Raw genomic sequence first — 16181 nt, 5'->3', positions numbered from 1 at the left:
GCTAAGAGAATCTGCTCTCTCCTGTCCAGAAGACAAAAAATGCGTCCTGGGTTCACACTCCAAAGAGCTACCCCATCTCCCAGTGAGATCTGTGGCTGCCATGTCGTCTTCACTGACATGTAGCTGTTCTGTCATATGAGTACCTCCAGTACTGGCACTATTGGCAGGCCCAAAGACCCTAAGAGAGCAGGACCGCATGAAAGGATTACACCATGTGAGACTGACAAGGGTAATGTGAAAACCTCCAAGTTGGCTCCGCCATCCATACTGAAACATATGGCTCTGAGTGATGAAACCACCGGCACCGCAGAGGCCCTCGGCACCAGTGAAGCTGTCAACGCCATCTGGTGGACATTCGGCAAGCTACACCCTGTCTGCTGGTACTGACAAGCTTTGCACTGATGCCTCATTCTAGGACATCTCAACACATGATGCCAATGATGCTTATGCTGATACCTCAGGAGTTTAGGTTCCCGAGGGACCTGGCAGTTTCTGACACCCCGGAGTTGACTCTCCTCCAGACTGAACTACCACAGTCCGCATCTCTCCCCCAGAAATGCAGCACTACCACTCTCCCTCACCTCCTAGAACTGCCCCCCTCCCCTTCTCCAGTGGGGAGGAAGAAGAGGATGACGAAGACTACTCCACTGCACTGCGCAACCTTCCATCATACCCCACAGCATGGCGCATCTTAAATCCTATACACATCCCCGATATTAGGAGTGCACAACTGAACCACGTCCTTGGTATAGGCACCTGTGGATGTCACCTAACATGCCTATTCCTCCACAATAGCCATATTGGGACCCGTACCCTTTCCTCAACTATCCTCTCACAGGAGGGCCTTACGTAGCTGCTCTCCATCTTCCTCGGTATCCAGGTCCCTGGAGCCAGAGCTAGAATTTCTGGAGGAGCAAGAGGAGAAATGAGATGAAGAAAGCAGACCACTGGCCAACATCTTGTTCTCTCCATATGAGGCAGTCGTGCCATCGCCTCCCACTGTGGATGACTTCAGACACTTCCAAGAACTCTTTCGACACAGACAAGTGTAGCGGACGCTCTACAGATCCCATGAGAGTCTGTGAGCAACAACATAAGTTGTTAGACATCTTACAGGCCTTCACATAGGGAAGAATCACGCTTCCTGTCAACGAAGGCTTAGTACACCTAGTTAAGGTAATCTGGCAGACCCCTGCATCCACACCACCAGTCTGCAAGCGGGTGGACAAAAAATATATATCCTTGCAAAAAAAAATATGGGGGGTTTTATTTTTCCACCTAACCCCTAATTCCCTCATAGTTAATGCAGTGAACGAGAGAGGGAGAAAGCGTCATTCTCGGACAACCCCTGTAATAAAGAATGGAAGAGGCTAGATCTCTTCAGGTCCACACTCCTGTTCAGGATTACTACTTACGAGGTGCTTCTATAAAATATAACCATTTGAACTACTCTAAGTTCACTGACTTCCTGCAACATATCCTGGACAACAAGAAGGAGCAATTTCAGGTGCTTATAACTGAAGGACAGCCATTGGGACGGACAGTGCTACCGGCCTCTCTGGGTGCGCCCGACACTGCAGCCCAATCCATAGCCACAGCTGTGGTCATGAGACACGCATCGTGGCTACATCTATCGGGGTTCCCCAAAGAAGTTCAGACCACACTGGAGGATAGCCCGTTTGGGGGCCCCAAACTCTTCACCGAGCTTACTGATGAGTCCCTTCATTCCCTGAAGAATTCAAGGCAACACTATGCTCCCTCAGCATTTATACACCAAAACAAAGACAAAGTAGATGTCAAACTACTGCTAGTTCTTGTCCTCCACTTTTTGGCCCCCGACGATACTACAACACACAACGTAGATGCCAGAGACCCCCCTCCTAAACATAAACAGGGCCCAGCTCAGTCAACTGCTCTTCATCCTTCCACCTCCAAGCAGCAGTTTTGAAAGTTACATCGAGACCCTGAGAGCTCTCCCCCTGAATCAAATGCAGCAACCATCCATATTATCTCACCAGTTTGGCAGCCATTTGACCCAGTTCTACCCAGCATGGCAGACAATCACCTCCAACAAGTGGGGGTTGGAAATTATAGACAAGGGTTACTCCATTCCATTCCTCTCCCTCCCATACACCCATCCCCCTCTCCGTCCCTCTTCAGGGACCTTTCTCACAACCATCTCTTATGGGAGGAATTAAGCCACCTTCTGCAACTGGGAGCCATAGAACCAGTCCCGTTACATCACAGAGGGAAAGGCTTTTATTCCAACTACTTCATAATAAAAAAGAAAAACAGCAGATAGAGACCTATCCTCGATTTGAAGTACCTCAATAAGTTAACAAACTCCAGTGCTTCAAGATAGTCGCATTAGTAATTGATAATCCCAGCTTTGCAGCATGGGACTGGCTCTCAACCCTCGATCTCCAAGATGCATATTTCCAAATCTCTATACACCCTTTAGACAGACGGTTTCTCAGATTTGCCCTACAGTTGGACCATTATCAATACAAGGCACTATCCTTTGGCCTCTCTACAGCTCCCAGAATTTTTTCCAAGATTTTAGCAGCTGTGGGAATACACCTCTGGAAACAATAAGGAGTCATGATATTTCCTTATCTCAACAACTGCCTAATAAAGGCCTCCTTTCAACATGATGCACTCCAGGCCATAGGAGAGACAATGAACCTCCGGTCTAGGCCTCGAAACAAACACGCAAAAATCAGTACTGACGCTAATACAACTGGAATTTATCAGAGCACAGTTGGACACAATAGAGGTCAAAGCCTTCCTTCCAACTCACAGATTTGACTCAATTGTCAGTTTAATTTCCAAGGTGCAAACCAGTCCACGGATCTCTGCCAGAACTCGCAGGCAACTACTAGGTAATATGGCAGCAATTACATTCATTGTCATACACTCCAGATTGCCTATGCACTGCCTCCAGAACTGGCTTCCAATGGTCTGCTTACCACACAGACACAACCTGAATAAATCGCTGTTGGTACCACTCAAGATCAAACTCTAATCAGAAGAATGGTGGACAAATCACCAGAATGTCTGCAGGGGGGAGTCCGCTTTTTCCAGCCTCCTCTTCAATTGCTCCTGACGACAGCTCCCTCCTTGGTTGGGGTGCACATTTACAGAACCACACAATACAGGGCGAATGGTCCCTTCAGAATCTATGCCCCACATCAATCTTCTAGAGCTATGTGCAGTCTGCAGTGCATGCCTCCACTTTCTTCCATTAATCAAGAACACATGCATCAGAGTATTGACGGACAAATGTCTCTTGCATGTTTTACATCAATAGGTTAAGGGGGATCCAGGTCTTAGACCCTGTGCACTGAAGCCATAAGGTTGTGGAACAGGTGTATCTGACACACAGTATCCATATCTTTGTCGTGTACATACTTGGTCACTAGAACGCCACAGCAGACTCCCCAAGCGAGAAGTCCTCACAAGATCGCAAGTGGGAGATACAGCCGATTTTCAACCAGTGGGGGTTTTCGAGCAAGACCTGTTCGCCACACCCGACAATGCCAAATGCTCGCATTTTGTCATGAGGGTGGGCCTTGGCCATCAATCCCTCGGAGACACCTACCTTATTGCATGGAACGCATCTCTTCTCTATGCCTTTCCCTTTCTTTTCAGGGTACTGCACAAAATACAAGTAGAACAGGGCAGAGTCATTCTGGTAGCTCCGAACTGGCCCTGACAGATATGGTACCCTTATCTCCTGTGCATGGCAGTCTGTCCTCCTATAACCCTTCACCCAGAGCCACACCTCTCTCAGCATGCGGGCACAATTCTCCACCCCAACCTGGAAATTCTTCACCTGAAGGCCTGACTCCTGGTTTCAGCTCCTGAGATGACCTGCTTTATGGACATACAAGAAATTCAACCACTCGCCAGACTTACCTACACAAATGGAAAAGATTCTAGACCAGTGTGACACTATGCATACTTCAGCGCTTCATGCTCCTCTGCCACCCATTCTGGACTACATTCTTGAACTCAAGAAGTCCGGACAATCTCTGAGCTCTATTTGCATACACCTGGCTGCCATCACCACCTTCCACTGCAGAGTCAAAAGACTATTCTGTTTTTACCATCCCATGCCAAAATGATTTCTGAGGCCCTCCAAAATATCCTGAGGTTCGAGATCCAACCCCGTCTTGGGACCTTAGCTTAGTCCTATGCTGCTTCACCAGCTCCCCATTTGAACTCATGGCCTCCTGGTCCTATATCCACCTGTCCGTGCAAATGCCTTTCTCATAGCAATCACATCTGCTTAATGAGTAGGTGAGATAGGCGCCCTCATGGTGCACCTCCCATGTGCAGTCTTCTACAAGGATAAGGTCACATTACGACCCAACCTGAAATTCTTACCCAAAGTTTTATCGTCCTTTCACTTGAACCAACCGCTCCACCTTTCATCATTCTTCCCCAAGCTATATGAAAACCAACATGAGGCAATGCTACACACTCTGGAAGTAAGGAGAGCCTTAGCCTTCTACCTCAAATGACCTGAATCATTCAGACAATCACTGTGCTTATTCCTTTCTACGACTGAAAGGTCAAAAGGATCTGCCATGTCAAAGGAAAGATTTTCAAAATGGATGTCTCAGTTTTGCTATCGACAACATAATCTACAGACCTCAGCAGGAACTCAAACATATTATACCTGATTGCTGTCCTCCTCAATAGCCTTCCTGAATAATGGACATTTGTGAGGCTACCACTTGGGCTTCATCGGACATATTCATACAACATTATGCGATCACCCATGACGCACTATCCAATACATTACAAGGACCCACCGTCCTATCCTTACTCTTCAGTACTGCTCCAAAGCCTCAACCTTCCAACACTGCTAAAGTGAAGCACCCATAGGGACACCACTTGAAGAAGAAGAGAGGATTACTCACTTTGTGCAGTAACTGAGTTTCTTCGAGATGTTTGTCTCTGTGAGTGCGCCACTACCTGCCCTCCTCTGCTCTGCTTTGAAGTTCAAACATGGACCCGGCAGTGGCGAAGAAACAGGGTGGTTAGGTTGCACCATGCTGTATAGATGCTGTTCACAGTGTGTGACAGGGAGGAGCGCATATGCGGACCAACGGACGCTGCTACCAAAGAGCTCCAATCCCAGGCACAGGAGTGCAGGGGATGCCAGCACATCTAAAGTGGAGCACCCATAGGGTGACACATTTCGAAAAACCTCAGTTACTGCATAGAGTAGCTAACTCTCTCATCCTCTACCTCAGGGATGAGGTCCTACAAGCACATAGGAAGTGCCTAATGACTACAGATGGAAACCAGGTGTAAAGTGACAGGGGAATTCCTAGCTTGCCAGTGGGGCACACAGGATTTATTCCTAGCCTGGAAGGTCCCAACATATTGGACCATTCAAATTGTGATTTTTGTTTTGCATGTAGAAAAGCTGGTTTTGGTCATGTTTAGAATTTTTCATACACCTCTACCCCAATATAACGCGACCCGATATAACACGAATTTGGATATAACGCGGTAAAGCAGTGCTCCGGGGGGGCGGGCTGTGTGCTCTGGCGGATCAGCGCGTCAGCTTGTCTGGCTCCGACACGCTGCTCTGAGTGGCGTGTTAAGGGTGCCCAGGCCGGGGCCAAGGGGTTGGATAAGGGGCAGAGGGTCTCGGGGGGCAGTCGGGGGGGGGGTGTTGGATGTTTCGGAGGTTCTGGGGGCGGGGCGGTCGGGGGATGGGGGCGTTGGATAGGGCATGGGAGTCCCGGGGGGCGGGGGTGTGGATAGGGGAGGGGGGGTTGGATGGGTCGGGGGTTCTGAGGGGTCAGTCAGGGGGCGCGAAGTGATTATTAATAGAGGAAATGCTCGAGGCCAAAGCAAGTTCGATATAATGCGGTTTCACCTGTAACGCGGTAAGATTTTTTGGGTCCTGAGGACCACGCTATATCTGGGTAGAGGTGTAGTTCCCGCTGAATCCTTTGTCACCTGCATTTGGTAGTAAGATCTCGAACTGTCAAATAAGAGGGATAAAAAAATAGTGTCAACTTTGAAACCTCTCTGGAATATTTTTAAAATAATTTTCTATAGCTCTTTTTGGCAAATACAGAATATGAAAAAGGTGTGATGAAAAAGGTTTTGGCCTTTATTTTTTAAACTTGAAAGCATAGCAAGCATTTGACTTCTTATGTTAAACTCATCAGAGGTAACATTCCATATTCCAAAGTTAACTCTTCACATTAGACTTTAATCAGCAATTTTTTGATCTTGGGAACTAGATTTCAGGTAGGGGAAAATCCACTAAATTATATTTTATTTTTCTCTGGCTTTGTTTTTTTTTTTTGCTACAAAGTGGCAAAAATGTTAGGCTCTTTGAACTTTGCTGAACATCTCTATTTCAAGGGTGTCTTCGGTGAGGGAATTATTATGCACTCATTTCAAATTTGGTACTCAATTTCTCTCTTTTCAGACCTGGCGTACCCATTTTAATGCCAGTAAGATATTTTTGTGATTTTAGACATGGGGTGACATTTCAGTTTATAATTTATAATATTTGAAGCACATAGAAGTATAATTTATATTCAAGAAGTATATTCATAATCTCAACCTACAATGTTATCAATTTCAAAAATTTTTTTTATTATAAGACATTTAAAACATTTTACTCTTTTTAATAGAAGGGATATATACTTTAAAATAGATGATCTAGACAGATGTTATATAAGCTTTCCATAAGCTCTATCAGTGTTTCTCAATTCTAACCTGAAACAACCTTTTTATTCCAGGGCTGAGCCTCTCATAACTAGACTGACTAGTCATGTTTAGTTTTTGAGACATGGGCTAAATTTATTCAGAATTAGAACACACTTCCACTTTAGGCCAAATCAAGATTGAAATTGTGAACTAGAAAAGTAATGTGAACTATCCACCAGGTCTTTCTTAATTCTTAAGAAATAATTGCTAATTAATTAATAATGTTAAATAATTAGCGTTTCTAATGCTGTATACACTGGACAGGTTGGGAAATGTCTGAAGTGCTGTACCACACTGATGTGTGCCCCACTGCAGCTCCACTCCACAAGGGTCTAATGTCCTCTTTGAATTTATTCAGCCCTATCTCCTGTATAGTATTGTTAACCTAGGCTGCCCTCTCTCAGTATTACATGTTTTGGAAACTGTGGGTTGATATTTGCAGAATTTTCTGCTTAAATTCATGTGACATTTGATGTGGGAGAGTTTGATTGGTCAGCTTTTTTTTTTTTCCCATCAGCGGAATGGCTGTGATGTGAGGAAATACGTAGCGGAATAGAAGTTTGGTTATGGACCTTTTCCCTTCACAGCATCTCACAGTAGAGTGGAAATTGAGGGGTAAACTCATTAATTTCAAATCTGTTATACTCTCTCTGCAATTGGGATTCAGCAAAGTTTCTTTTTCTAGCAAAATTACTTCACCTTATTCTGGTGTTGGGCACCAAAGAGGAATGAGAGTGTGTTGTGGATTCAACACAATAAGTACCTTGTGTGTTTGATGTAGCTTATTAAGTACTACCCCATACTCCTCAAACTGGTCATGGAACAGTCTGATTTAAGCCTTAATCAATTCCCTATCTATTGTTTTTTGTATAGGTATGTTGTAATTGTAGGTTTTATTTTGAGCCATAGTGTGAATGTGCATATGCTTTTGAATAAATGTTTTTTTCTTTTAGATTTAAAGTAGTGTTTCCCACAACACAAGACCATGCTTTATATCAATTTGTATACTCCCTCATCTTTGGTTGTAACTACAGTTACGTTTTCATAATGCAAAACATTTAGAGGAACATTGTTAGTCAACCCAATTGTATTACTTAGCAATGAATCATTACTGTGAGTTAACCAATGGTAGTTATTGTTGTCCCATATTTTGACAGAGGAAATATTTTAACATATTGTGGAGAAACAGATGACATTCCTTGGCTTCCTTTATCATTTCTCCATTTGTAAAAGTGCTGTGTAATATTTTGGGAATTAGTATTCTGTAACTTCCAAGGAAATACTTCAAATTTTACCCAAGATTTAACTGCCAATAACAGTCCTAATTTTACTGCTCCACAGCAGTAAAATATAGAGACCCATAGTGAGACTTGGCAGTACTTGTTCCGGTGTTGATATCCTCCCCCCCAACACACACACATACACACAAGTCGTGCTCCGGCCTGGAGTAGTCAGATGCAGTGGTCCTATTAAAGAAATGGCTACTGTACACATTGTGGCAAATCAGTCTTCTCTCATTCAAATTTTCACTTCATTGAGATGTGGGGAATCTGTGGAGCTGGGTTCTAATGCGTGTAGAAGGCACTTTCCCTGCACAGCCTCCCCAAATCCTTCCTCATTAGTGGAGCCACATGGATTCTTCTGTACATAGGGTCCCCTGACCACGAAGGAAAAGTCAGCAATATTTTGCTTTAGAAGAGACTGAAAATGTGGAGCTTTAGTTTTTGCTTTAACTTAATGGCTTCTAAGTTCTAATTCCTTTTGGCTAGTTACTGACTCAAAAAGTTGGGTCATATCAGTCTGTAGTTTTCTTTCAGGATCTTAATTTGTAATGATCTCCCCTTTAGTTTCTGAGCTATGGAAACTAAGAATTCATATGACATGTTCCTGTTCAATCAATGTATCTTCTTTGAACAGCATAGGTGTCAAATTGCACCTATGACACTGCATCTGTTTTTTTAACCAAGTAATAAATAATACTCAGCTCTTACATAGAGCTTTTTCATAAGCAGATCTCAAAGCAAGGAGAAAGTAGATTGGATACATATTATTGGCAGCGGGTGCATAAGAAGATAATGTTAAAATCTGTTGTGTTTTCTGTTGGACTAAACTCAAATAGGTATTACTGTCAACTTCTTATTTCATGGAACACTTCACTGACTTTGTGTGTGTTTTTAGGAGGACAGGAACATGTTACAGTACACGTTTGAACTAAGATGTTATGAAGCCTTACCAAAGTTAAATATTTTACAGGATCTTATATATTTTATAGTATCTTTTACAGTGCATTGAGGCCTCCTATATACTTAGTTTCTTTCTTTGGGGCTGTTACTGCATGTCATCACTGAGACTTACTGAAGATTTCACTGAACATGCTCAAATGCTTTTTAAACACGTCAGAGGTGCTGATAAGAAATAGCCAGTATGTTCTTTCAAAAACCTCATTTATAAAGTGTGCGCTCAAAACTGTACAACTATAACATACCATCCAGATGAGGATTAAGTATAATAAATTTTCACTACTTATGATTTTCATACAGAGTTTGTTATTGCATAAAAAACTGTGCATATATTTAATAAGATGCTGCTAACGTCTCCTTTTTCCCAAGCCAATACACCCTTATGTCAAAATATCAAAGACTTCAGATCTAAAATTACAGCAATCCTTATATTTTACCCCTTCAGTGATGAAGAACGATACAGGTACAGAGAATATGCCGAAAGAGGCTATGAGCGTCACAGAACAAGCAGAGAGAAAGAGGAACGACACAGAGAAAGGAGACATAGAGAAAAAGAAGAGACTCGACACAAATCATCTCGAAGGTTTGATCTTTAATAGTGTAGAAAAATGACAGTTGGAGTATCATGAAAAGGTTGCAAAGATCCTGATGTGCTGCCTGCAGCAAATCTGCCATGTAAAAGATGTGTAGCTGACAAGATGTTGGTCCAGGGTTAGTGTGTAATGTCTCTACCAGCTTCAGCAGGGGCAGTGTGTAAAATCCTTTGTCTGGACCTTACTGGTATACTTTGTATAAGGAGCATAAGTGAGGGGGAGTAACAAAAACATTAAAAGAATCACAGTAGGGACTTTCTTAAGCTGTAAGAATAAAGCCTTGTAGTTAGAATATGTAGAGGGGAGAGGATTTATCATTCCTAGTTTTAAAAAAAAAAAAGGTGTGGATGCATATAAACCATTTATTAAAAATGAAGCTTGAGTGTGATGCACATTTATGCTCTGATGATCACTTCCTAGTCTTATTTGTCCACATTTTCAGGTACTGCACATGACATTAAAACTGCAGGTGTCAGTTCTCTTGTATGAGAACTCTGCCTCTTGCTTCCTTACGTTATGTTTGAGGGCCTGTTTAATAGTGGAGTATGCATCTGTCTGAGCATTTTCCTCTCTTTGTCTTAGTAACAGCAGGCGTCGTCATGACAGTGAAGAAGGGGACAGCCACAGGAGGCACAAACACAAAAAATCCAAAAGAAGCAAAGAAGGAAAAGAAGCTAGTGGTGAACCTGCCCCTGAACAGGAAACCACTGAAGCTGCTCCAGTGGAATAGGCATGTGTGATATTTGCCTACTTGCATATACTAGTGCCAGAAATAGATTACTATAAATCTTGTTATTTTTCTGGGTATTAAAGAAATTTTGCTCTTAATCTTGTTCTGTTAGTACAAAATATAAGGTTAATTTGTTTTTTGAAAATAAAAGAGTGAATTTTTCATGTTAAGTTAAGATTCATGGATTGACTTTGTCTTATTTTTAAGATACTATAAGACAAAGTGCAGTGGTGGCTTCTGAGGTCTAGAGGGTGGTGCTGTTGCAGTACTGTACAGGAAACCTACACCCAAAATACTGGACCCAGTCTCTTGTTGCCTAAGCCAGTAGGAACTATGGAAGTTTATTCTTCTCCTGAGTTGAGGTTGGTTTGCGTTCACGTTACTGCATACTAATACCTACCAATACATCCGTAACAGTGCTAATGGATCTCTGAAGTTTATATAATGAACTCAAAGGGCAAAGCTAAACAGCTCATCCTTTTGTGTGCCACAGGAGAAGAGTGAGAGGCATTTGAGAAACTTTTGCTGGAAGTTATGGCAAAAACATTAAATATGCACATTATTTTTCATGTGATCGGAGAGTATGACCATTATTTATATTACATATAAAATGTTAAAACCTTTAACACAACTTTCAAATGTACGAGTGAGTTCAGGAAGATGATTTAAGTAGCTCATAGGATTGGAGGTTAGATAACCAGTTAATAGAAACCAAAAGTAGTTATCCATCAGTCCTGCTGCTCTGACCTATGTAAAATGAAGTTGGTCTTAGCATATTTTCGAGAGACAGCTGTCCACATCGCAATAAAAATTAATGGCCTGATCCTTTTCCCCTTTAAAGTCAATGGGAAAGTGCATCTGACTTCAAAATATTGATAATTTCCATAGAGGCCCCTACAATCGTTTAAGCAAAGAAAATAAACTATCTTCTCACTTTTGGACAGTAAGTGCACTTTTGAGTCTAGCAAAATTTACACTGCCACTATCCAAGTGGATAATTCGTAGCCAATCTGGCAATACTTCATATTTAAACATTATTTATCCATGAATTTTAAAAAATTAAGTCCTAATCTTGCTGGGTTAATCAGAAACCTTGGGAAAAATTATAGTTACTTTTTTTCTGGTTTTGTTGAAGGAAAGAACATGTCTGTACAATAGTTAGGTTTATTTTTAGTAAGAAATAAAATCTCATTCACAGTATTACATCCTAACAAGCAAAATATTCGAAAGTCTTGAAAATATCAGCATCATACTGACCATGAAAAGGAACATTATTTGATCAAAGTGCTTTTCACATGTTGGGTAGAAACAGTCAATTGATTTACAAAAATATTTCAAGTTTATCATTTCAAGAGACTGCCACATATTTTTCCAAGTTACATATCCATAACTTTTTTTTATAAATTGAAAACGGTAGTGAACAGAATTGCTGCTGCTTCTTAATGGACTTTGATTATTAACATGAATCAAATATAAAAATACAAACTTAAAACACATGAGAATTGTACCCTGATCTATAATTTCAGTAGCTTTGCTTTTTTCTTAAGTGCGTGTTACTCTGACAGGCGCCATGTTTTCTCAAGACTATCTTGACATGCAAACTTACAATTCACGAACTTTTTTTTATTTACAAATATACAGTCGACCAAAAAACTGTAGGAAAACTGATGTCCATAGTAAATAGCTTGTTTTCTGTGTCAAATGATTTGTCATTTTTCCATGAATACTTGTTTTATAAAAAAGTGCCAGGCCAGGACATAAGAGTGAGAGTAATTTTTCCTTTCAGTTCTTTGAGCATCCTTGCCAAACAGGCATGCATCATTCCTGATGTATTCCTGCCGTTGACAGCAAGGAGGATATCACCGCATCTGGAAAATTAAAAATGTAGATAAGATTTTAGTTAAAACACTTAAAACCAAGAAGAGATCCTGATCTCAAAAAACTTTCTTGCCAATTCAGCGGCTTTGGCTGGCTCTATAACATTGTGTCACCACTTTGCCAGAAGGATGGCAACTACTAAGAGGGACCAAAGGGGGGGGAGGGGGAGTGAAAAAGTTGAGGCTTCTGAAGGTAAGCCGTTGAAAGAATCCTTGTGTTCTTACTCTACCATGTATTTGTTCTTTCCTGGCATTCCTTTACAAATCAGATATATATGGAGGAAAATATGAAATCGGAGCTCTTCTTTCAGATCTGTGTGCCAGGTAAAATTAACTGGTTATTGGACAGTAAAACGCTGTGTAAGAATTTACAGGTCACCTATATTTTATCACACACACCTAGTATTGGATTTAAATTACATTTTTAGTTGTCAGTATAGAAGTATATGCATAATTAAGATAACTGTTACTTTGTAAATAACATACACTATTTCACAGCTGTCTTTTATTATATGTAGATGTTAATAGTTATACACTTGATAATATTTTGCCAGGAAAGCAAGTTGTTAAAGCACAGGATTCTATTTCGGATTCTATTCCCAGCTCTGTCAAAAAGGGCCCAATTTTATACTCAACTGGTTTCAATGGAAGTTTTCATTGGACTGGTATGAAATTGAGCCCTCTTTGTGACCTTCAGCAAGACACTTGGTCTCTCTGGACCACAGTCTCCTTATTTTAAGACTTAATTCTATGAATATTATAAAGTCCTTTTGAGTTCCTTAGATGAAGAGTACTATTTAAATATTAGTTTACCTAATTCTTCCATCATTGTATGCTGGTGTGCCTCCAACGATGGATTTGATAAAGAATGGTTTGTTCCCACTGTGTTCTTCATAACCACCTACGATGCTGAAGCCAAGACTTCCTGCTGTATTTCTTCGTAATACAATTTCTTTGCAGCTGTACAAATACCTGAAACAAATCAGTCTAATTAATGTCTCAGGATTAAGTTAAGTTTGTTTATTTGATGCATCTGCCTTTCTAGGTACTGGTAGCATGTTTGGGGACTGCTAAACACCAAAGTTCCATTGAAGAAAATATTTCAGCTGAGATTGGACTTCATTTAAATCATAACTTAAAAACAACACTGATTCTGTCTGCAGATGTCAAGTACCTTGTTACCTGCATCTGATCAGCTATTCCATCAGTAATAAGTGTCATGCTTTTAGGACACGCTTTAAAAATAATACCCCAAAACTCTCAGGATAAGGATGGATACGAATTCTGGTGTACCACAGAGCTGAGTAATTCAGATGTCCATTAAAAAAAAAAAAAAAAACCCTGAACCACAAAAATCAAAGATATCACACAAGGAAAAATATCACATCAGGGAAGGGATTTATAGCTTTGCTGTTAGTGAGCAATGAGTGGGAATTGTGCAGAGAAGAGTATTATACTTTCAGAACCGTAGTGGTGAAGTGTTATAGAGTAATTATGCTGTTGTTGAGAAGGTGGCTTGTTACAGGTACAAGATTAATTCAATGGGGTTTTTTGACATTAAGAAAAAATGATTAAAAAACCCTCTCTCTGTCTTTTGATTTGGCTCTGATATAATCCATTGGTTATATTACCTGATAACATAATGTATTGCCCAACTATACATAATTGATGCTGGCTTGGGGGGAAAAGTGTTAGGTTAATTAAGCTTGTATTTTGTGGTATGTGGTAATCAATCTCAATCTTGCATTAGTTTAAATGCCTGTTTGTTAGTAATTTTAGTGTTTATTATGAAACTAACCTTCTAACTATTTCAGTGTACCATTCAGATATTTGCTGAAAATCAGAAAAGACTGTTGCCATCTTCATTAGTGATATAGTAATGCAAAATTTTGCCCGGGATACTGATAAGTCTTTACCATCTAGCCTAAGGCTGGCAGAGGAAGCTGAAATCCATTTGGTGTTATAACAGACTAGTTAACTTTCTGCACATATTCCAAGCCAGTCCATTACAGCTGACTTTACCATGCATTGAAAGACATTTTAAAATTCTCATTGAGAGCTGACCCTTCTGCTGAAAAAGGCAAAATTGTACCTTTAAAGATAAAGTGTGTGTGTGTGTGTATATATTATATATATATTTTTAAAGTTTATCATATTTTTCATGTAAAATAATATGTTTGCTAAGTTTCACAGCAGGATTTTACAGTATTACTAGATTAGTCCCCTGGGATCTACAAATATTCACCTGCTGCCAGGATGTTCGGTGTAGTGTTTGCACAACAGTTCACTGGCTGCTAATGGAAAAAGCAGGTGACTCTTGGTTATTCCCCAGAAGGCAGGCTCTATTACTTTCCCATCTGTGGGCTTTTGAGCATGCAGAATCACTTTAAAGAAAATGGAGAGAAAAAAAAACCCACCCTAAAGTCACAGGATTTGGTAACAAGGTCATGACCAAGTGTTGCCAGGATTTAGTCGTCGTCATTATTAATTGAGCCTGATATGCAGAATGGGTAACAACCTTGCTGTATTTGGACATTACTTATTGTCTTAAGGAGGAAGTTTCTTGACTGCTTGAATATGGGCAATTTTAAAGTAAATACTTATGTCCATTTTTTAAAAAAAGGGAGTTTGTTCTATGTGTCCTTAACCTGCTAGGCCAAGTATAATTACAAGGCAATAAGGTGTATGAGTACATTCTGTAGGACTTTCAGTTAAATTACCACCATTAGACTATAGGGTATACCTTATACTTGTAATCTCACTGTTGAATTTAGGTAACAGAGCTATGACATGCAGTGGATATGATTGATCTACTGTGCATTTAATTTGAACCAATTGTGTTTGTGTAAAGGTGTCTAATTCATGGTTAATTGTTGGAGTCCTATTAATAACAAATTCAAGTTCCAGATGGCAAAGTGATTTGGGTTTCTATTGTTCATTACTCTTAACAACATAGACTTGAGAAAGAAGAGGCTGGCTCTGGAATGCTATCTTTACTCGGTAACCTTTCCTCGATGGCTGTGAATAACTTTGCCATTAGCTGAGCTGCCTTGTGTTGTAAGCATTCAATCGTCTAATGTTCACGCCGAACAGCAGCACTCTATATAGGAGCTAGATTTGCAAGAAACAGAAACCTTTGAAATATCCCTGTTCTAAAAGGCACAGAAACAACCCCATCATCTAAAATATTCTTTAAAAATCTTGCCAAAGCGTTGACATAAACAGTGAGCTTCGTGAGCCAGGGCCTGTCCCTGCCTGAAAGTAAACAGAATATCATGAGCACTACTGCAAGCAGCATACATTGTGTTTTTCATGGGCCAGAGAACATCTGAGAGAATCCGGCACTCATGTTGTGCCAACTCTTGGAGTTCCATAATAATCATGAACCTTGAAGATGACACTGCCCCAATGGACAGGAACTTGAGCTCTACTAGGAAACTAGTGCTACTCGGCAGCCTCTCAAGACTAGCCAGGTAGCAGTGGTGTCTAGCTCAGAAACGGTGGGTACCCTCGAATAGCTTTTACTTCTGGCTCTTGCCCTCAACTGTTCTGGTTGTGCACTGGCCCTGAAACTGTTGCTGTTAAATGCCTAGCTTTGGGTATTGATGGCTGAAGGGACACATCTGGTCTTTGATAGCTGCAAAGGGTAGAAAATGTGACATCTGCAGGCCAGATTGGAGAAGAAAACTACACTTACTGTTGCAATAGCTTGGTACTGGGGCAATAGAAATTGCCCAGTGCTACAAAGAAAAATAGACATCTGTATTTTTACTACTTAATTTCCACTTCAGTTTCTTGGTTGGCTAACCAAAAATACAAGGAGTTCAGACTAAAAATATTCAAATTTGGGTGCCAAAAGTTAAGCACCTAAATACACCAGTAGGTGAATTTGTATTCACACAAACTTACATTTTTTCATTGCTTTCCTAAAGACATGACGTAACTTACAGCAGTGCACGCCATCTATATGCTAATACATTGAAATGACTGCTAA

The 16181-nt window shown here is 40.8% G+C and overlaps 2 protein-coding genes across 12 annotated transcripts in view; one reads left to right on the top strand and one right to left on the bottom strand.

Moving 5' to 3' along the window:
• Positions 1-11250, top strand: part of FIP1L1 (factor interacting with PAPOLA and CPSF1) — a 70666-nt gene extending 59416 nt beyond the window's left edge. Inside the window, exons 18-19 of one of the 9 annotated variants that reach the window (XM_074951404.1) lie at positions 9433-9570; positions 10163-11250. In XM_074951404.1, coding sequence (XP_074807505.1) covers positions 9433-9570; positions 10163-10310 — 286 coding nt within the window. In that variant the 3' untranslated portion in view covers positions 10311-11250. The remainder of the gene's footprint in view (positions 1-9432; positions 9571-10162) is intronic. The other 8 variants (XM_074951402.1, XM_074951401.1, XM_074951405.1 and 5 more) reach the window with 8 other exon arrangements.
• Positions 11251-11452: 202 nt separating this feature from the next.
• LNX1 (ligand of numb-protein X 1) overlaps positions 11453-16181 on the bottom strand; it is a 127165-nt gene continuing 122436 nt past the window's right edge. The window contains exons 11-12 of one of the 3 annotated variants that reach the window (XM_074951398.1): positions 13001-13159; positions 11453-12178 (exon numbers count right to left, since the gene is read on the bottom strand). In XM_074951398.1, coding sequence (XP_074807499.1) covers positions 12043-12178; positions 13001-13159 — 295 coding nt within the window. In that variant the 3' untranslated portion in view covers positions 11453-12042. The remainder of the gene's footprint in view (positions 12179-13000; positions 13160-16181) is intronic. The other 2 variants (XM_074951399.1, XM_074951400.1) reach the window with 2 other exon arrangements.

The sequence above is a fragment of the Natator depressus genome, chromosome 4 (genome assembly GCF_965152275.1).
Source record: "Natator depressus isolate rNatDep1 chromosome 4, rNatDep2.hap1, whole genome shotgun sequence".
In the NCBI taxonomy this organism is placed as follows: Eukaryota; Metazoa; Chordata; order Testudines; family Cheloniidae; genus Natator; species Natator depressus.
Note: the sequence above shows the minus strand (reverse complement) of the source record. Positions and strands in the feature narration are given on the sequence as shown.